At 34.8% G+C, this 21,174-nt stretch overlaps 3 protein-coding genes and 1 pseudogene across 3 annotated transcripts; 1 reads left to right on the top strand and 3 right to left on the bottom strand.

The window, feature by feature from the left end:
• Positions 1-690: 690 nt before the first annotated feature.
• Positions 691-3,320, top strand: LOC120175426 (probable receptor-like protein kinase At4g39110). The gene has a single exon (XM_039182045.1). It carries the CDS (start codon positions 706-708, stop codon positions 3,307-3,309), a length of 2,604 nt encoding a protein of 867 aa, XP_039037976.1. The 5' UTR covers positions 691-705; the 3' UTR covers positions 3,310-3,320.
• A 244-nt stretch (positions 3,321-3,564) lies between these two features.
• Positions 3,565-5,361, bottom strand: LOC120175433 (SUMO-activating enzyme subunit 2-like). Its single transcript, XM_039182055.1, has 5 exons — positions 5,323-5,361; positions 5,018-5,247; positions 4,704-4,797; positions 4,454-4,618; positions 3,565-4,291 (listed from the first exon to the last, which is right to left on the bottom strand). Exons 1-5 carry the CDS (start codon positions 5,323-5,325, stop codon positions 4,223-4,225), a joined length of 561 nt encoding a protein of 186 aa, XP_039037986.1. The 5' UTR covers positions 5,326-5,361; the 3' UTR covers positions 3,565-4,222.
• A 1,077-nt stretch (positions 5,362-6,438) lies between these two features.
• Positions 6,439-8,849, bottom strand: LOC120175434 (annotated as a pseudogene).
• Positions 8,850-13,525: 4,676 nt separating this feature from the next.
• Positions 13,526-15,964, bottom strand: LOC120175429 (purple acid phosphatase 2-like). Its single transcript, XM_039182049.1, has 8 exons — positions 15,754-15,964; positions 15,472-15,675; positions 15,263-15,374; positions 14,820-15,049; positions 14,515-14,653; positions 14,192-14,412; positions 13,918-14,039; positions 13,526-13,807 (listed from the first exon to the last, which is right to left on the bottom strand). The coding sequence occupies exons 1-8, from the start codon at positions 15,940-15,942 to the stop codon at positions 13,618-13,620; spliced, it is 1,407 nt and encodes a 468-aa protein (XP_039037980.1). The 5' UTR covers positions 15,943-15,964; the 3' UTR covers positions 13,526-13,617.
• Positions 15,965-21,174: the final 5,210 nt, after the last annotated feature.

The following is a 21,174-nucleotide window of genomic DNA, read 5'->3' as shown; positions in this document are numbered from 1 at the left end:
CTAAAATAGAACAAAACTTAACCCGTTCAATATTTAAACTATCAATTTTGATTCGTTTTAGTACCTAAACTTTCAATTTTTTTCAAAATTTAACATTAAATTTTGAATGGATACTAAAATGAAACAAAAATTAAATTTTTTAATGGCAGATACTAAAATAAAATAAAAATTAAACTTTAGGCATGGTTTTGAAATGAACTGAAAGTTTATGTACTAAAACATATCAAAACTTAACCCGTTCAGTATCTAAACTATCAGTTTTGATTAGTTTTAGAACATAAACTTTCAATTTTTTTCAAAACATAACATTCAATTTTGAATGCGATACTAAAATGAAACAAAAGTTAAAAATTTTTAACTGTGGTACTAAAATAAAATAAAAATTAAACTTTGATAATAAAAAGTTTAGGTACTAAAATGGACTAAAATTGATAATTTGGGTATTAAACGCATAATTTACCCAATTTGTTAACAGTTAGCTAACAATGGAGGGAAAAGCAGCAAGCAATCCAAAATCTTTCTCCACGAACATTGCCTCGTAATTAGCAACCACCCGAAACTCCATTTCTGCTGTCGGTTCCTTTCGCCATTGATTTCCAAACCAAAAAAAAAAAACAGAAAAGGGCATACAAACATTTCCATAAATGAAAAAAAACAAAACATCCTCGTTGCTGGGTTCCGTTCCGACAACATCCAGGAGGAAGGATGGAGATAGAAAAGAACCCGAGAAATTCGGAAACCGGCCGTTTTCTATCCTCCATTTTGTCATCACTGTCGCCACCATTTTCATCATCATCGACGATGACAATCCTCCTGGTGTTGTTGTTGTTGTTCTTTAACGTCTTCGAATCATGCTCCGCCGTGAGCGGCGCCGTTTCCTTCACTCCGGAAGACAACATCCTCATCGACTGTGGTGCGGGTTCGCGGCCGGAGCTTCCCGATGGGAGAGAATTCAAGACAGATAAAGAAGCTTCCGACTACTTGAAAACCAAGAATGATGTTCGAGTATCTGTCTCGGCTCATGTTCCTTCACCTATATACTTGAACGCCAAGGTTTTCCCTGAAGAAGCAACGTATTCGTTCTCCTTGAAACGACCCGGTTACCATTGGGTACGCCTCCATTTCTTCGCGTTGAAAGATAACCGGTACGATCTCCGGCGATCGACATTCTCGGTGACGGCGAATCGGTATGCTCTGCTGCACAACTTCAAGATCAATAATAACTCGATTCCGATCCTCAAGGAGTACTTGTTGAACATGACTGATCCTACGTTTACTCTCAAGTTTGAGCCTATGAATAATTCGTTCGCTTTTATAAACGCGATCGAGGTCGTTTCTGCGCCTGATAGCTTGATCGCCGACGAAGGGACTTCCCTTCTTTCTGTCGACAGGTTTTCCGGTTTAACAGGGCATGGATACCAGGTTGTGTACAGGGTGAACATGGGGGGACCTTTGATCACTTCGAAGAATGATACACTTGGAAGGACATGGATACCCGATGCTGCTTTTCTCGAAGACAAGAATTTAGCCAAGGAAGCCTCGACCTCGGTGAATTCGATCAGATACCCCTTGGCTGTCACGCCATTGATCGCACCGGCAATTGTTTATTCAACTCTTACCGAGATGGCTGATGTGCACGTCCCGGCCAATGTCTCATGGAAATTTGACGTTGATAAAGCTTTTGATTATTTGCTTAGGTTGCATTTTTGTGACATTGTTAGCAAGGCACTCAATGATCTGTATTTCAATGTTTACATTAATGCTAAGATGGCGATTTCCGGGTTGGACTTGTCAAGCTTAAGCGGCAGTAGGTTGGCCGTCCCGTATTACAAAGATATCGTCGTGAACGCTTCGTTCTTGGGGGATGGAATAAAGGTTCAGGTCGGTCCATTGAATCACATTAACTGGAAGAGTAATGCGATCCTTAATGGCTTGGAGGTGATGAAAATGAGCAACTCGGCCGATAGTTTGGATGGGGAGCACGGTGTTGTCGGCGGAGGGTCCGAACTGTCCCACAATGACACGGTGATTGTAATCGGCTTCGCGATGGCGTTGGGTGCCTTTGTGGGTCTCGGTGCAATGGTCTATAAATGGAGGAAGAGACCCCAAGATTGGCACAAGAGGAATAGTTTTTCTAATTGGTTGCTCCCACTCCATGTAGGACATAATAATATCCCCTTGAACAAGGGCAGTGGTTCTCAGAAGAGCAACCTTTGCTCCGGCTTAGGTCGACGTTTCACTTTGGCAGAGCTGCAAGAAGCAACCAATAACTTTGATTCGAGTGCGATAATCGGTGTTGGTGGATTCGGCAATGTCTATTTAGGTACCATCGGTGAGGGGACTCGAGTTGCTGTGAAGAGAGGGAACCCACAATCTGAACAAGGTATCAATGAGTTCCAGACAGAACTCCAGATGCTGTCGAAGTTAAGGCACAGGCACTTGGTGTCACTGATTGGTTACTGCAAGGAGAACGACGAAATGATCCTAGTTTACGAGTACATGTCGAATGGACCTTACAGGGATCACTTGTACGGAAAGAACTTGCCACCATTATCGTGGAAGCAAAGGCTGCAGATTTGTATCGGAGCCGCTCGTGGACTTCACTACCTTCACACCGGTACCGCACAAGGGATCATTCACCGTGATGTTAAGACCACCAATATTTTGCTCGATGATGCCTTTGTGGCCAAGGTAGCTGATTTCGGTTTGTCAAAAGACACACCCATGGGACAGACTCATATTAGCACCGCAGTGAAAGGTAGCTTCGGGTACTTGGACCCCGAATACTTCAGAAGCCAACAATTGACAGAAAAATCCGACGTCTACTCATTCGGGGTAGTTTTGCTTGAAACCTTGTGTGCAAGGCCTGCCATTAACCCACAATTGCCAAGAGAGCAGGTTAACTTGGCTGACTGGGCAAGGCAATGGAAGAGGAAGGGTTTGCTCGAAAAGGTTGTCGATCCTCATATAGCAGGTTCCATCAATCCGGAATCAATGAAGAAGTTCGCCAACGCCGCTGAGAAATGCTTGGCCGAAGACGGCGTCGACAGACCTTCGATGGGGGATGTTTTGTGGAACTTGGAGTACGCCTTGCAACTGCAAGAAGCATTCACAGAAGGCAAGATGGAGGACGAGAGCAAGCCATCGGAAGCCAGCACCGCTTCTCAACCCTCTATCTTGGTGTCATCCGCAAGTCCTCCAATCGATAACAACCAGGAAGACAACAAGGGTCCAGGTGAAGTTCAAGCCATTGATGATCACTCAGAAAATGCAATGTTTGCACAATTTCAAAGCCTGAATGGCAGGTAAAACAGTAGACAGTAAACACCACTGCTTGATAAGTTGGATATAGAATAATTTTACTGTGCACCAACCATTAATTTTGTGTATGATCATCATTCAATCATAAGAAAGGATAGCAATTGTCGGTTTCGTATGCAATTACAGAATAGCAATCAATTTTAGTTTTTCAAGTTAAACGAGAATTGTTGTCAATCTCAGCTGCAATTTGAGCCATATCTGCAATCACATTGGACCATTTCAAATAATCAGAGGAAGCAGTTTCATTGATAATTTTCATTTCACATTGATGTTAAATCTGAATACTTTGCACAGTCACAGCACTTGGTTAATCTAAAACTACGATGATTACACGTTGTTGTTAAAACGACAAAAACGGAATCGACATAACAGTTAGTAACATCTAATCAAGCAAAACACTAGATTCTTTCCTAACATGTAATGATTGCGGCCTACAAAAAGAATCGCCATTTAGCCTAACGATTAGAGAATCAGAGCTTAGACGATGTCCATAATCAAGATGTAAAACCTGTTAGACCCTTTACTTCTTGGTGGGTGATTCGTAGTCATCGGATACAACGAGTTCATCATCCTTGTCATCATCATCAAGCTATTCGAGTGCCATTTGGTTTCTACTTCCATTAACATCGGACAGTGTTCTTTTCTTCCCGGTAACAGTTTCAATCCCCTCTGAAGGTTCCCGAATTTCAATATCCTTCTCACCCTCCACAATCTCCTCTGATGGCAAAGCACTGGATGTACTTTCACCATTTCCGATAGGCTTATTATTGTCCTTCTCAACAGGAGCTTCCACTGATCCAGAGAGAACCATTCCCTGCTTGACAAAAGGGGTTTAAATTTTTTACAGTATGATAATCAAAGTAAATACAAACCTATGCTTGACATTGATACTGCACGAGAACTACTGTTGAAGATCCTCTAAAGTGAGAACAGTCCCACTAGTAACCGGAGAAGGCAGCTCAGATAATGCCTGTGACAAGAAATAAGCGACAACTATCAGACTGCCTTTTGTGCCAAAGTGTAAAAGAACACCACCTGTGATTTCCAAGACTTCAATCCACAAGTATTTAATCGCACAAAAGTAAAAATAGACTCAAGGATTTGGTTTGAAAGCAAGGGTAAAGAATTTTACTTTCTCAAGGTTTGCAGCATAAACTGCTACCATATCCTCTGCTAGATCTTCACCAACTTCATAAAGAATACTTGCCCCTTGCATAATTACAGGAAAGTTCATGCCAAGTTTGCCTTTAACAATCTTTTCAATGAAGTGAGTATTAACCTCGAGGGATAGTGGTGTCTGTTTTAGAGAGATTAAATATAAGAAAGTAAGAATCGAAACATTAACGAAAGAAATTCCGATCAGAAAACTGTTTTAGATGTACCTCTGAACAAACATAGCAAGACTTGTTTGGTTCATAGGGTTCTACAGGCATTAGAAGCAACTTTCTTGAAGGATGTTCTTGACGATAAGTCATCCTGAATAGGCATCCAAAACCGATTAGAACACGTATAATTATTATAAAAAACAATTTGTAAATATAATTCAAGGAGATTAGAAGTATAATTCCAAACAAATGACTATGGCTGCTACAGATCATATTATTCTAAACTGAAATACATAATTACTTTGTATTTATGAACATCAAAAGAAAACAAATTCAACTACGGAGTACGGACAAACGAAACTGAACTAAACCTGTAATTGTTGTTACCCTTTTTTAAAACCTTGATTGCTTCAATCACAATCAAACCAGCTATGATAGCATTTGTTGTTGCAACAGCATGCACGATACTACCAGCAATTCCTTTAGCTTCAAAAAGACTATGTAAAGGAATCCCAAAAGAAGAAGCACGGATATTTGCAGCAGCAGTAACAAAGTCCACAGCCAATTGATCATCTTTATCAAAAGCAAGGTTCCCTATTTCCTGTCAAAAGATAAAACAAATCAGTCTAACTTGGTAGGAGATGACTAATCTGTTTTTCCAAAAGCAAGAGGTTACCATTGACCTTTCTTCTCTTCGAGAAAACTAATCTCAAAGCAAGAGGTTAACTTGGTAGGAGATAAAAAAAAAAAGTTGTAGTTTACCCAAAAGAAAATGATAAATTACAGGTCATTTGTATTTCTCTTTCTTTATTTCAGTAACTCAACTTTCAAATATTATATTATAATCATTTGTACTCTCAGTTAATTACAAAATAATCACTCATTGGTTGACTCCAATGAAATGGCATGATAAAAAAGGTTAATTTAATTTAACACTATAATTTAATTATCATATGAATTTAATATTCTTAAAATTTCTAATTATGGTTTTAAATAATTTTTTTTTAAATTATATAATGTCAAACTTCACCTTTAATATTTGTTTTAAGGCAAAAAAACATCAAAGGTCCCTATACTTTTGGGGGAAACTAATGTAACCCTCGTATGATTTTTTCTCTCAATGTGGTCCTCCAACCCAAAAAACAAATCTAACGTGATCCTTTGACCAACGTTTTTTTTGTCGTTGACCATTACGGTGATAACGTGGCAGTTCATTGTATTGACGTGCCAGTCCAAAGTGTTGACGTGGAAGTCCACAATGGTTGACAACGTGGCAGATGACATGATAGATAGACTAAATTAGTAATTCAAACATGACAGATGGAGTGCTAGATTCGCACCGTGTACTGTCATGTTAGTATCATGAAGTGTCGCGCTAGTACCATAACGGCCAACGACGAAAAAACGTTGCTCAAAGGGTCACATTAAATTAATTTTCTGAACTATAAGGCCACATTAAGAAAAAAAATAATAATATGAGGACGTTGATTTTTTTCCAAAATTTTTCCTTGTTTTAATAGTCATTTTAATTCTTCTTATTTTTTAATAATTAACCTCAACATGAAACATCTATATTACTTATTTGTTAACATGACATGCCATATAAATAATTTTTATTTAATATCATTTATTTATTTATTTATTTCAGAACTATTATGTTTCTTTACAAATATGCCGACATTCCAATCAATATACAAACAACTGTGTTTTTTGTAATAGTTAGTATTCGGAGATCTAATCTATCCGATACCTTGGCAAGCAAGAAAGTTCAGAGGCATCGAGAATCATTTAAACCCTGGTCATGCACTGTTCATGCTACGAAATCATGTAACATATGAGAGGAACCGAACCTGTGCCGCCGGTTACCGGGATTTATGTATTCGATATCTGTTGTTCTGGCTCCTACGGAATTTGCTGCAGGACGGTATATGTCGTCTCCTCTCACTGCAATGAAATTTTGATGGCCTCTACCTGATATAGGTAAACTACCATCCTCAAAATATTGCAATCCTAAAGTGAGAGAGACGTTACTTCTGGTTCTGAACCACCGCAGTTCCGACATATCGTAAGAAACGGTGACGGATTTCATAAAACGATCACTAGTGCTATTGGAATGAGCAATTGAATCAGGGAAGAGGTTGGAGTCATCCGTGTTAGGCCTCTGGTCCGTCCTCGGCCTTGGTAAGCCGTACTCGGTTTCAGCTTCTCCATGTGTTGCATGTCGTGCGATATCTACATCCGGGATGTGGTCGGATTTGGTATCCACCAAATGTCCAGTGTTACATCTCTCTGTGGCTGATGAACTCCCGCTTTGTTGCAGATCGTCTCCTCTGTCCTCAGAGGTCGTTTTATCGCCTTTTCTTGCTTTGACTGCATTTTCAGATGAGGAAATGGAGTCCATTTCTGAATCTGCAAATTCTTCCTTGTACATCTCTTCCACCATAGGCGTCACGCACTCGCGCATTTATAAACCAATTCGAAACCTGAATCAATGTAAATATGTCATCAAGGTAACAATAACGAAACATACGAAAACGAGCAACCAAAAAAGAAAGACGTAACATACGGAAAAGATGCCACGGTTTAAGGATACGGTGTAAAGAGATGCAAATGAATCCAATCCAAGTTAACAAACGGTATGGTAGTGGGATTAGTTTGTGATTACCTGACTTCTAGTTAAGCATGTTTGTCTTGCTGGCATGATCTTCTCGGAATCCTTCGGGTAGCTGGAGGATGATAAAAATAGTGAATAAGTAAGATTGAGTTACAATGGCATCCGGATCGTTTCAAAAGAAGGGAGTATCAGGATAAAACGTACGGATGAAGAAAATGCTCAAACAGCCAAGTGCGAAGAATCGAAACAGAGTTTTCGGGCAGCCCTCTCTAAGGCCTCCATGCATGTTGTTGCATCATACCGAGCTGCTGAAGAGTGTTCAGTTGCCTCAGATGCTTCTCAACATAACGCAGATGAGATATTCGTTCTCCTTTACCATTTTCCGAAGCATCCTGCTCCCCGAGACTCTTACGTGTTGCCCGGATTCGACCATTAATTGCATCCTTCAAGCGTCTAAAATAATGGGATAGAGTCTGCAGGGCAACTGCAGTGTAATGCTTAGCAGCTCCACACCCGGCTATTGCATCGAATGATGACACTATGATCTGCATCTGATGATAATACTCCTTATACCTACAATCAACCTGCAGCAACAAGTATTAAGCATCAGAATTCAGACACTATCAATCGAACAACAAAAATAACAAACTGATCCGATACTAACGTCGTCCAACATGGACAATAGCTTTGTTAACTTGCTTCGTTGTTCTTTTCTTTCGGGCTCGAAAGCTCATTTTTATTGGAGGGTTCTTGCTGATTCAAAGGTGCATTCTTTTATTCTGCATCATCATCCTTGTAACTCTTAGTCCGGTAATCTTGCGAGCTTCGGTTTTTCTCCCCGTCCTGTTGCTTTAAAGCCTTTGGAACATTAACAGCTTCGTCAAGCAATTCTTGTGCTGCCTTAAGATATTTGGAATTCAGAATCGTCCTCGACATACTCGACATTTCATATGCATATAAGCTCCCTTTATTTGAGCCTTGATTAGCTCCAGCAAAACCATATTGCAGATACTCTGCATTTCTTGATTGTTCGTCTAGAGCAGAGCTGTTCCCGTTGCCACCATCTCCCATAACCGACGGAACAGGACTCAAGAACGAAGCGAAACCCGGATTTCGGTACCGGATACAAGGCATCCGAAATCTAAAGGGAATTTGAGGACCAAGGCTCAGTGATAATCGCTGATCTTGCAAGTTTTGGCCATTGTGAAGGATGTTGGCGCTACCATCCATTGGATGCATAACTAGACATTCATCTCGACCATCCCTCCGACCACCGAAATCATGTTCCACGACTCGTGATCCGTCGAGGCTCGACAAGATTTCTTGCTACTGCGAAGTCGAATCCGAAGCCTCCACAGCCCGAATCTCGTTTCGCTGCCGAGGATCCCCGGAAAATGCACCCGATATGACCCGGAATTCATATACATCATCGCATTACCGGGAAGAACCGATGCCTCTGCATACAAACCAGCCATCGATTATCTCGTATAGATCATCGGAGCAGTGTCTCTTTGACCATCAGAACGGATGTAACAAGCAGACATATTCCAACTCAGATTATATGGTATAACCCCTATGAACTGAAAACTCCATTAGAAACAATTTCAAGCACAATTCGTGTATACATACATACATATATGCATATGGAAGAGAGTAAAAAATTATATATACAAAATCTTCGAAAGATCAAACACTTGGTGATCCCAAAACCCAGAACAACTACTACTACTACTACAACCTAAAACACTTCATTTTTTTCATCAAACTTTTTGCAGACTTTAAAAAATCATAATTAATAACTTCTTTCAGTTTGTACTTTGCTCCTTCAAATCAAATGTAATGAGAATAACAATTCAAACTCAAAAGGGTAGAGAGAGAGAGAGAAGGAGAGAAAAAGAGCAATGAATGAAATTATATCATTTTGTTCAGCTCCTTTTTCACTAATCATGAATGTATTCTCCATCCATCGTCATTTCCATCAAAACCCCACTTAAGATACACAAACTTGAACCCACTATATATATATAGTTTCCTTCTTTCTTTTTTGAAGTTGTTTCTTTGTTTTGGGGTTTTATAGAGGATGTGTTTGGTTAATGAGTTCCCATCTCTCTAACCACCAGTTGGTGGGCTTTCTCCTTATTCTTACTGGGTTTTGTTGCTGGAATTTCTATCTCTGAACTACCAGTTGGTGGACCTAAAGAACCTCCTTCGCCATGGAAGCTGCGGTCTCTCTTGTTTTTATTTGCTGTGCAGTGTCCACCATGTAAGATTACTAACCCATATTCTATATTTTCGATAAAATACACCATATCTCATTAAAACAGGTTAAAAAGGATCTTATTACCTATAAATTTTTTTAAAGTAATAAAATAATCATTAAATATATTAAAGTATTTTAAAATAGGATAAAGTACACAAATGACCCATGATTATAGGATATTACTTTATTAAGTCCCTTAATTATTAAAAGTTATAAAATGGGTCTCCAACCATACGGAGTTGCTTTGTTAAGTCTCTTGGCTATTAAAAATCACAAAATGATGGTCACCCGTGTAACATCCTCAATACCGGGTTAGTGTTTAAAGTGTCAGATTTTAAAATTCAATGACCAGATTAAATAAATTGAAAAGTTCAGGAATTAATTGAAAGATGTTGGTGTAGGATGATTTAACAAATGAAGGATAAGTAAAAGGGTAAAAAGGTCATTGAACAAATAAAAGAATAAAATATTATTTGGGGTTATATTATAACCCATGTGGAAGAGAAATGTGCGAAACAAATGTTTCTAGACATTTCTCTCATCTTCTTCTCCTTCTTCATCGTGAAGCATACAAGCAAATGTGAGTTTCGTAATTAGTTGATTATTTGTTGAATTAAAGGTTGTGTTATGATCCTTAAGTGATACTTAAGCTTAAGGAAAGCTTAAGTTGTCTTATAATCAAAGATGAAGAAGTTATAAAAGATTAAAGAGAATGGGTTTCAAAGTGAAATTTTAAAGAAGAGTGTTTAAATGAATTTGGAGATTGAATTTGACTTGTCATTTATGAGAATAAGAAGTTATAAGTGTTAGAATTAAGTTTGGATAACATGGAAAATTTGGTATGATTCTTGGTTTTAAAAATTTGGATGAAATATAGGAGATTATAAAGTGTTGGAATGATAGAAATTAGTTAAAGTTGTTATAGATGAGTTTAGTAGCATAATAAGGGTTGTATACATGAAAATTTGGGTGAAGTGTAGATGATTTTAGGGTGAAACCAGTTTATTATGGACAGGTGCATCGATACATTATGAATGGGTACCGATGCACTAAGACTAATTTTGAAGGGTGCATCGATATATTAAGGGGTGCATCGATGCATGAAAATTTTACCCACAGTGCATCGGTACACTCCTAAAGGAAAATAGGAATTTTAGCTCATTCAATTAGTTTAAGCTATTAGTATCAAATTACAAGGTTTAGGCATTTGATAATCATCTTGAAAATTATATTTATGTAGATACAGAGCCTAAATGAATTCCAGAACAATTGAAGGATTAGGATTTATTCAAAGCAAGCAAGGCTAAGGTGAGTGTAATTTTAATTGTACTTATGTTATTGAACGAACATTGGATTGCGATGAGCCAGTGATGGAGTTATTATGGTAGGAAGTGACTCCTAAAATGTTATTTGATTTGTGATTCCTATATGTGCATGAATACATGAAAATGTTATATGAAATGACATAGATGTTTACACATACATGTGGTATGTGACAGAAGAAAAGGTGTATGTGATTACAAGAGAAACGACATGTGTACATGAACATATGAAATATAAAAATAATGCCCATGGTATATGATACGAGAGCTATAGGTATAGTAGGCATGCCAAGAGTCGAGGGTCTACGCGGTCCTTCGGGATATATACAAAGGTCCTTCGGGACAAATACATAGGTCATTCGGGACAAATTTCACATGCCCCTAGTGGCACCCATATGAGTTGTGGTGACAGCAATAGTGCACAACCTCAATGTACTCGAATACCTTGAGTTATCAGTAATGTACATGGGCTTACAAAAGGTATAAAAAGTGTTTGTGTTATCATATGTTAGCATGTTATTGTTATTTACATGGAATCATATATGACATGATTGAATAAGTAGATGATATGTTCATATGTATATGAAATGCATTATTATTATTATATGTTATGTCTCACTAAGTCTACGACTTAACATGTAAGTGATTTACACGTAGGTACTGAAAAGTGAGAGGATCAAAGCTAAGCAACAGAACAACATGTCTCCACTTGAAGATCATATCAGAAACATATTACACAGAATGTATTATTAGGTGATAAATAGGTTGGTATGTAAACAAAGTCGGTAAATTAAGTATATATGCTCTGATCGAGTTTTATAATGTTTTAAATGTATTTATGTAAATGGTAACTGTATAGCGATGAAGGTTAAATTTTTATGAATTTTATGTATGTTTTGTTGAAGTTATTGTAGCAATATTGTAGCATTGCATCGGTACACTATAGCAGTGCATCGATACATAATTTATATTCAATTTTTTTATGCATCGGTACACTGTAGCACTGTTTACAGTACAGTTCATACCGTATAGTATTGTTCATAAAAATGTTTTGCCTTAAATTTTTTTAATGAAACATAATTTTAATAGTATATTATTATATTTTCTTAATATAAGTTCAAATGTTCTATTATTTTGTAAGAATATTGTTTTAAAAAGTTAATGTGACAATCTCGGACTCGTATTCGGGTCGGGTATGGGTTGGGGGTGTTACAACTCGACTATTCATTATGTTCCAAACTCGTTCTTTTCCATTAAAATTTTGGTGGTAGTATGAGTTGTACGCTAACCTACTGACCAAGATATAATAAAATATGATCTCATAATCTCAAATGACTATTATATCTCAGTTAACATGTTACTTTCAGCTCATACGATCATTAATTTTTTAATGGGAAATGATGAGTTTGAAACATAATGAATAATCAAGTGACCATTTTATAACTTTTAATAGTCGAGAGACTCAACAAAGTAACTTCCTATAGTCGGAGGATCATTTTATAACTTTTAATAGTTAAAGGACTCAATAAAATAATATCTTATAGTCGAGAGACCATCACTTTACCCTATAAAATAATTATTATAATATTATATAATAATACATTTTAATAATTAATTATTATTTTATAATATTTTGTGATTGTTTTATAACATATTGATAAATTTAATGATAATTTACAATATTATTACAAATTTAATAATTAAAATATATCTGAATTAGCCTTTAGTGTATTTGATCCTTTTATTTTATTGAATTAATACATAAATTCAATAAAAAAATTTAAACATGTTTCAATTTTAATGAGATAATCATTTAAAAAAATAAGGTCAAGGGTGATCCCCAATCTAGGGTAAGGTATACTTAAGATCCCGTTGGCATTTACATAGAAATATAGATATTGCCCACCAATAGTAACGGTGGTAAAATTTGAATTTGACCTTACAAACTTAAATTTATGGATCTCAACTACTTGTATTAACGATAACCAGTTCTTTATAACAATATTTTAATTAATTATATTATAATTTTAAAATAACTACACATTTTATAATTAAGTGAATTTTAAATTTCAAACTTATTAAGTGGATTTAGTAACAGATGAGTATTACTTTTCAAGTTCTAACTTTTGGGGTCATGTAGTTGGTTTGTAGAGTATGTATTAGTTGTCAATAATTAAAAAATTTATAAATAAATAGGGTAAATTACACATTTAATATCTAAGCTATTAATTTTGATTCATTTTAAGTACAAAACTTTCAATTTTTTCAAAATCATCCTAACGTTTAATTTTTGTTTTATTTTAGTACCCCACCGTTAAAAATTTAATGCGTTTAGTACTTAAACTATCAATTTTGATTTGTTTTAGTACCTAAATTTTTAATTTGTTTCAAAACTTAACTTTAAGTTTTAAACAAATACTAAAATGAAACAAAAACTAAACATTAGGTATGATTTTAAAAAAAATCAAAAGTTTAGATACTAAAATAAACAAAAAAATTGATAATTTAGATATTAAGCACATAATTTATCCTAAATAAATATTACCTTATTATCAACTCAATTTATAAATTCAATTTATAAATTCAATTCATTACACAAAATTCAAACTTAACTATTCCATCCTATACCCTCCAATGGTACATATAAACATCAAAGAAAATAACCGAAGGGGAAATTGTGGAGTGAGGACAGAAAGGGAATTTTATTATCGATTATACTTTTTCCTTTAAAATCTAAAAAGAAAACAAGTGGGGAAGTGCAACTATCTGTTATCCTCATTGAGAAGACTCGTCAACTGGATGCCAGAATCTATTGAAAAACCACATAGAATCAGCTTCCACAGCATATCCGTCATGGTTCCGGTGCCAACTATATCGAGCGTGAGTCCGATTCTTTATATCGAAAATGGCATGTCCGAAACTCGCTTCTCGGTACGCCGAATACTCCGGTTGCGGCTCCGTCATGCTACGATTACAGATAAAAAAAGAAAGAAAGATGTTCACATCAAGGCCTTGCAACAATCATGCATGAAACAGAAAGAAAAATGTATGATGTGATAAAAGAACAATCTTTACTCGTTTGCCAAGCCTTCAATGTTGCCTCCATCACCAATGGTTATGTATATAGGTGCGGATTGATCCTTCACGGGCCTGCATTTACCGTTCTCGATATTGTATGCAATGTTCGATATACGTTCCTGTGACGTACATAAATCAGTAACAAAGCGATACAGAACAAACCCTTTCGATGAGGACGATAGACAACTCAATTTAAAAGACGTTAATGAAGTAATCGTAGTCGGTTTTCGGAATACTAGTGCAGATATGGTGAAAAAGACAAAGAGCTTACGGATCGTTCGTAAGCATGGACATGACCGGCAAGTACGATATCGACTTTGTGCTCCACAAACCATGGCTCGTACATTACTCTCATGGTTTCTCCTTCCATGTAGTGGTAGTTGTAGCTATTGTACCACGGGGAATGCATAAGAACGATTAACCATGGAGTTTCGCTCCGGTTAACTTTCGGTAGCTCTTGTTCGAGCCATTGGTATTGAGGAGTGTATTTACCTGTGGGAAAAACGATTGCAGACATTTATCAGATGAATCCAACAAACGTCTCTGCTATACCAATCAAGTCCACAATTATGCAAAAAGATTGATTTTCTTTACCATAGGCTGAATATGAAGATAACACAATGATGTAAGCTGAAGCTCTCTTGATTGAATACCAAAACGAAGCAGTGCTTTGTGATGCTCGATACGGAACATGATATCGACGAGTGTAAGGCTTAAAAGGCTTGGTTTCACCCTGCAGAAGAACCATAATCATGTTATTGTCAATTCACTACGCCATATCCTTCGAGAGTTTGACGATAAAGCAATAGAAAATGCAGATAAACACAAATCAGACACAACCACGCCACAAGGTACGATGTTTACGAGCTAATCACACTAAGAAAGAACACGAAGCTTACGATCTCAGGGGCGAAATCGATTTCGTGATTTCCTGCAGTCCATATCCAGGGTTGATATGCAACACTTCTCTCAACAAACCTTGCCCATGTATCCCACCTTACATTGTCATGATTAGGATGGTTATCGGCATAAGAAAGATCCCCAACAAACAATACGGCTTGACCATTCTTCGGGTTTCTTTCGTAGTGAGTGAGCGTGATATTCGAATCATAAGTCTGCCCAAGATCCCCTGCATAACCATTCCCAACACCAAATCATCAACTCATCCAAAGACAAACAAGATAACCCCAGACATAAAGCATTTGGATTGTGTCGAAGGCGCCAACGCAACCCGTACAAGTCGTTACCGTGTCGACATTCGGATTGTGATTTGTCACAATCCAAATGTATACCAATACCAATACCTTAACCAAATCAAATCAGCAAGTAAAGATTCACTTACCAATTATACCGAACGTGTAAGGGACATCAGGACCAACTGCAGGAGGAGTTGTAAACCAGAACTTTCGCATCAATTTTCGATCACCGACGACATAGTAATACTTAGTATCATACTGCAAACAAGCAAACACAGAGACTCGATCGAAATGCGGATCAATCAAGCACGACGAAACAAAACTAAAAACGTAAATCACTGCTTATATATTTTACCTCCAGATTTCTGATGGTACAATGATGAATGAAACCAGAAGTGTAATTGTAGAACTTATAAGTATAAACTTTCCCCACAGCCTTCTTCTTCGCTTCACAGTTCTCCTCACTCCAGTAAACCACCGTATTGGAACCGGGTTCATCCGGCGTCACCCATGAAACAATCACGGCTTTCCCCTCATGGTCGCCTTGTGTTATATGAACCTTGAAAAATCCAAATCACACGAATCACAAAACACACAAATAAATCGATTTTTTCTGGATTCAAAACGAAATCCTCACCTGTTGAGGTGCGTTGTAACCGGCTGGAATTCGAAAAACGTCACTGTGAAGCGGCATCTCCACGGTTTTCTCCGCTTTCCTCACATAGATACTCGTCTTTCCTCCATTGCATACTAACAATGAATCGAGAAGTAGAATGGAAACGATAACAATGCAACAAATTGAGGAAGAAGAATAAGAAGAATCCATTCTCTTTTATCTTCAACGCCGCACTCTTTAGCTACTGGTTCGCCGAATTTATACTGCAAAGAGTCCAAATTCAAAAACGAAAGGCTATCCTAATTTAATCATTTTAGTCACGGGATTCTGCAATTTTCTCGGTAAACTACGGAGAATATTCCTATACGTATATGGTAATACAGATTATATGGTATTGAATCTCAACATCTTGAAAATACACCCCTATTCTGATTATGAAAAAAAAATGCATATAATAATTTAAAGGGTAAATTACACTAATCATCACTAAACTTTACTCTCTTTCCTATTTCATTCATTGTACTTTAAATTCGTTCAATTTCCTCACTTAACTTAATACATTTGGTTTTCATGGTCACTCCGTTATTTTCTCTCTAATGGCATTATAAATTAGCTTTTACATAGATGCAAAATGGCGTCGTTAACTATTTAACGACGGAGTGACTAAAACAACTAAATACATTAAGTTCAATGAGAAAATTAAACGGATTTAAAGTACAATGACTGAAATAGGAGAGAGAGTAAAATTCAATAATGATCGGTGTAATTTACCCTAATTTAAATTAAGGGTAAAGTACACAAATGGTCCCTCGACTATAGAGTATTACTTTATTGAGTCCTTCGACTATTAAAAGTTACAAAATTGTCTCTTGATTATAGGATATTATTTTTTAAAGTCCCCGACTATTAAAAGTTACAAAACAGTCACTCGACTATTCATTGTGTTCCAAACTCGTCATTTTTCATTAAAAAATTGATGGTAGTTTGAGTTGGACGTTAACCTGCTGACCGGGATATGATAGTCGTTCGAGATTCTAGGTTCATAATATATCGTATCTTAGTCAGCAGGTTGATGTAATTTACCCTAATTTAAATTAAGGGTAAAGTACACAAATGGTCCCTCGACTATAGAGTATTACTTTATTGAGTCCTTCGACTATTAAAAGTTACAAAATGGTCTCTTGATTATAGGATATTATTTTTTAAAGTCCCCGACTATTAAAAGTTGCAAAACAGTCACTCGGCTATTCATTGTGTTCCAAACTCGTCCTTTTTCATTAAAAAATTGATGGTAGTTTGAGTTGGACGTTAACCTGCTGACCGGGATATGATAGTCGTTCGAGATTCTAGGTTCATAATATATCGTATCTTAGTCAGCAGGTTGATGTCCAACTCAAATTGTTATCCATTTTTTAATGAAAAATGATGAGTTTGGAACACAATGAATAGTCGGTGACCATTTTATAACTTTTAATAATCATGAGACTTAAAAAATAGCGTCTTATAGTCGGGGTTATTTTGTAACTTTTAAGAGTCGAAATACTCAATAAAATAATATCTTATAATCGGGGACCATTTATATACTTTACCCTTAAATTAAAGACATTAAATTACAGCAGATGTGAAATATTGAAATTTAGTTAAAAGTTTATTATTATAATAATATTAACAGTAGAAAGAAACATATGGAAAGAATTATAACGTACACCATTATTCAAAAAAATAAAAAAATATTTCAAATAATAAATAAAATTAAATAGATAAGTAATTGTGATGCAACATATTTATTCGATGAAAAAGATTTATGATCCATTTTAATAATGAAATTTCCAAAATTTCAAATTTTGGGTTTATGCTTTTATTAATTTAGATATTGTACATTATAATACTATGTGAATTAAGATGTTTTACTAATAGTCACTTTAGATTATATAAGTATCATATATGGAACAGATTAAAGTAATCACATAAAGGATTAACCTATTGAAAAACTATCGTGAATTGTAAATCAAAGTCGAGCGTCATAAGAAACTATCCATAAACACAAAATCACGTATCCAAATTCAATCTGAGAGTCCATAGCAGAGAAGATTAAACAAGATTACAAATAAGTATCATATTGATCAGTCGTGACATTGGCTAAATTTACTTAAGAAAACATAAAATAAAAATAACGACCAAACAACTAAGAAAGAAGATAAAAAATGTACCATACACTTTTAGATATCAATTATGTTATTTAAATATACATTATTTATATAGATTTTGATATTTGAATTCGAATTTAAATTATACAATAAACAGGTTATTCACTTTTAATAGAATTTTAATTTTAATAATTTAACGAGCAAGTACATTTGATCGGTTGATCAAGTTATTCATCTTTGTTCTCTTGTATTTCTTTATGTCATGTGTTTTATACTTATTAAGAACACTATTCTTCTTTATCATAGAGTCACTTTCCTCTGTAAGTAGGATTAGAATTATATTTAGTTTATATATATATATATATATTCAATTAAACCTCTATGTTTTATTAAATGAAATTAATATTTTTTATAAATATATTATTACGAGTTGGGTCAGATTTGGGTTTTATCTAAAAAGGACTGAACGTGTTAGGATTGAGTGAAAGATATATAATTTTTAGATTAATTCGAATCGAATTAAGGATGTATAATTTTCAAATTAATCAGATCGACTACAAACCCGGCCGGCCCGGCCATGCTCATTCCTAATTTAGATAAGATATTCGACACGCTTTAGATAAGCGATAAAGCAAAGGGAGTGTGGACGGGCAAGTCACAAGCAAAGGACCAGAGCCCACTCGTTGGGTGACCAGATTGGCTGGTCGATGATCGCTCGCCAATCACAATCACTTCACATTTCGATTCCATTTTTCCACCTTTTCGTTCTCAAAGGCTCTATGCCTCACGACTCTCACGCCTTTATTTCTTTTCATCTTTATACATGCAGCATATCTAAGATGCTTTGAGATGACCATCTACCTCAGTTGGTAGAGTGCAAGACTCTTAATTTTGGGGTTGTGAGATCGAGTCTCACAGAGGACACTTCATAATTCGGATGTCTCTTACGGAAGCTGTTCTCAATCTGATATTAGGGGCAAGCTACTATCCTACCTCCCCTTACCTCATTACATATGGTAATAAGGGTCAGTTTTTTTTTTGAGATGATTGCAGGTACGATCGGTCTGCCTATCTAAAATTTATATACCTCCCATCAAATCTAAATTCAACCTAAAAATTATATACTCGATTTAAACTCCATTCGTTTTTTTGAGATAAAATCTTAACTCGATTCGACCGACTCAAAATAATATATCTATAAAAAATATTCTTTTTATCCAATAAAAATAAAGATTTAATTGAAAAAATATATATATAAATGAGTCTTATTATAATTATCCTTAAATATATAAGGTAAAATTATAAAATTTTCAGGTCGGCTCGAATATTTTTTACTATAGATCCAAATTTGATTCTACTTAAACATAATCTCTAAAAAAACTCAACTTGACTCAACCCGAATTCAAATTTATTTTTATAAAATCTACCCTGATAAAGTCGGATCGAGTCGAATTTTGTGTTTAAGTAGTCTAATTTAAATTATTAATTATCCGAGAGAAGTCAAAGTACAATTTCTCCATATGAAATAAAAGAAATTAAAAGATTTGTGTCGTTGAGATTTAAACCATTAAAATTTAGGTTAAACTACGTATTTAATATCTAAACTATCAGTTTTAGTTTCTTTTAATACTTAAATTTTTTATTTTTTCAAAACCGTACCTAACGTTTAGTTTTAATTTCATTTTAGTGTCGTTGTTAAAAACTTAACGTGTTTAGTACCTAAACTATTAGTTTTGGTCCGTTTTAACACCTAAACTTTCAATCTTTTAAAAACTTAATGTTAAATTTTGAACAACTGTATTAAAATGAAACAAAAACTAAAGTTTTTAACGGTGTGATACTAGAATAAAACAAAAACTAAAGTTTAGATATGGTTTTGAAAAAATTAAAAGTTTAGTTACTAAAACGAACCAAAACTAATAATTTAGGTACTAAACGCATAATTTATCATAAAATTTATATATTATATTACATGTTAAATAATATGTGATTCATAACTTTTTAAATTTAAGCACATACCAAACTATCTTATGGCTAAAGAAATTGTTGTTAATCCATAAAGGTTGTTAGTTGAACACCAACGACTACAGTGTATTTAAGTGATCATTGTCAAATAGTTGAAAGTTTATAAAACCATTGACGAATCCAAAAGAGATTTATGGAATGGGCCAACGTAAATATAATAAAATTTATCTATATAATTAATATATATTTTTAATTTATAATAACAATTACATATATAACTGTATTAAATCTAAAAAAATATATTAATTGGAGCAATATATATTAATTTTCTTAACATAATTCATACATATTTTTATTTAGGGTAAACTACATGTTTGGTCACTCTCCTATTACTTATGCTTTGATCATTCAACTATTATTTTTTTTTCAAAATCATACCTAATGTTACGTTTTTTTCTGTTTTGGTCACACGCTGTTAAAAAATAACAATGATACTAAATGACATTTTTAATTATTTTTCAATCCTAATGTAGCATTATCTTATGATGACACATCAACATCACAATCAATTTTTAAAAGACAAGTGACCAAACCAGAACCAAAATGTAACGTTAAGTATGATTTAAAATAAATAATAGTTAGATGATCAAAATGAAAACTAAATAATAAGTGGGTAATTAAAGAGTAATTTACCTTTTTTTGCATAGGATGGGTCATGACCTAAGTAGGCCTAGATAGGCTATTATTTATAACAAATACTACCACTTGTAATCACTGTATGTAAATAAAAAAAATTAACTTAATCTATTAAATTACATTAACAATGTATCGATGATATTCCATAGGATATTTTGAAGGATCGGTAGTTATCATTTCATGGTGGAACTTGCCTTCAAATAGATGACCTTAGCCTTAAACAAATGCAAAAGCTGGTACAAAATCAACTATTAAAAGTTATAAAATGGTCACTCGATTATTAATTATGTTCCAAACTCGTTATATTTCATTAAAAATTTAACGATCATCTGAGTTGGACGTTAGCATGTTGATTGAGATATGATAGTCGTTTGAGATTATGATATCAGATTTTATCGTATCTCAGTCAACGTACATCTCATATTGTCGTCAATTTTTCAACGAAAAATAATGATTTTGAAACATAATGAAGAATCGGATGATCATTTTGTAACTTTTAATAGTCAAGGAAATCAAAAAAATAATTCATTATAGTTGGAAGACTGTTTTGTAACTTTTAATATTCAAAGAACTTAATAAAATAATATTTTATAGTGTGGACCATTTATATATTTTATCCTCAAATTTTATACGC

This window comes from Hibiscus syriacus, unplaced genomic scaffold, assembly GCF_006381635.1.
Source record: "Hibiscus syriacus cultivar Baekdansim isolate YM2019G1 unplaced genomic scaffold, ASM638163v2 tig00112206_pilon, whole genome shotgun sequence".
In the NCBI taxonomy this organism is placed as follows: Eukaryota; Viridiplantae; Streptophyta; class Magnoliopsida; order Malvales; family Malvaceae; genus Hibiscus; species Hibiscus syriacus.
Note: the sequence above shows the minus strand (reverse complement) of the source record. Positions and strands in the feature narration are given on the sequence as shown.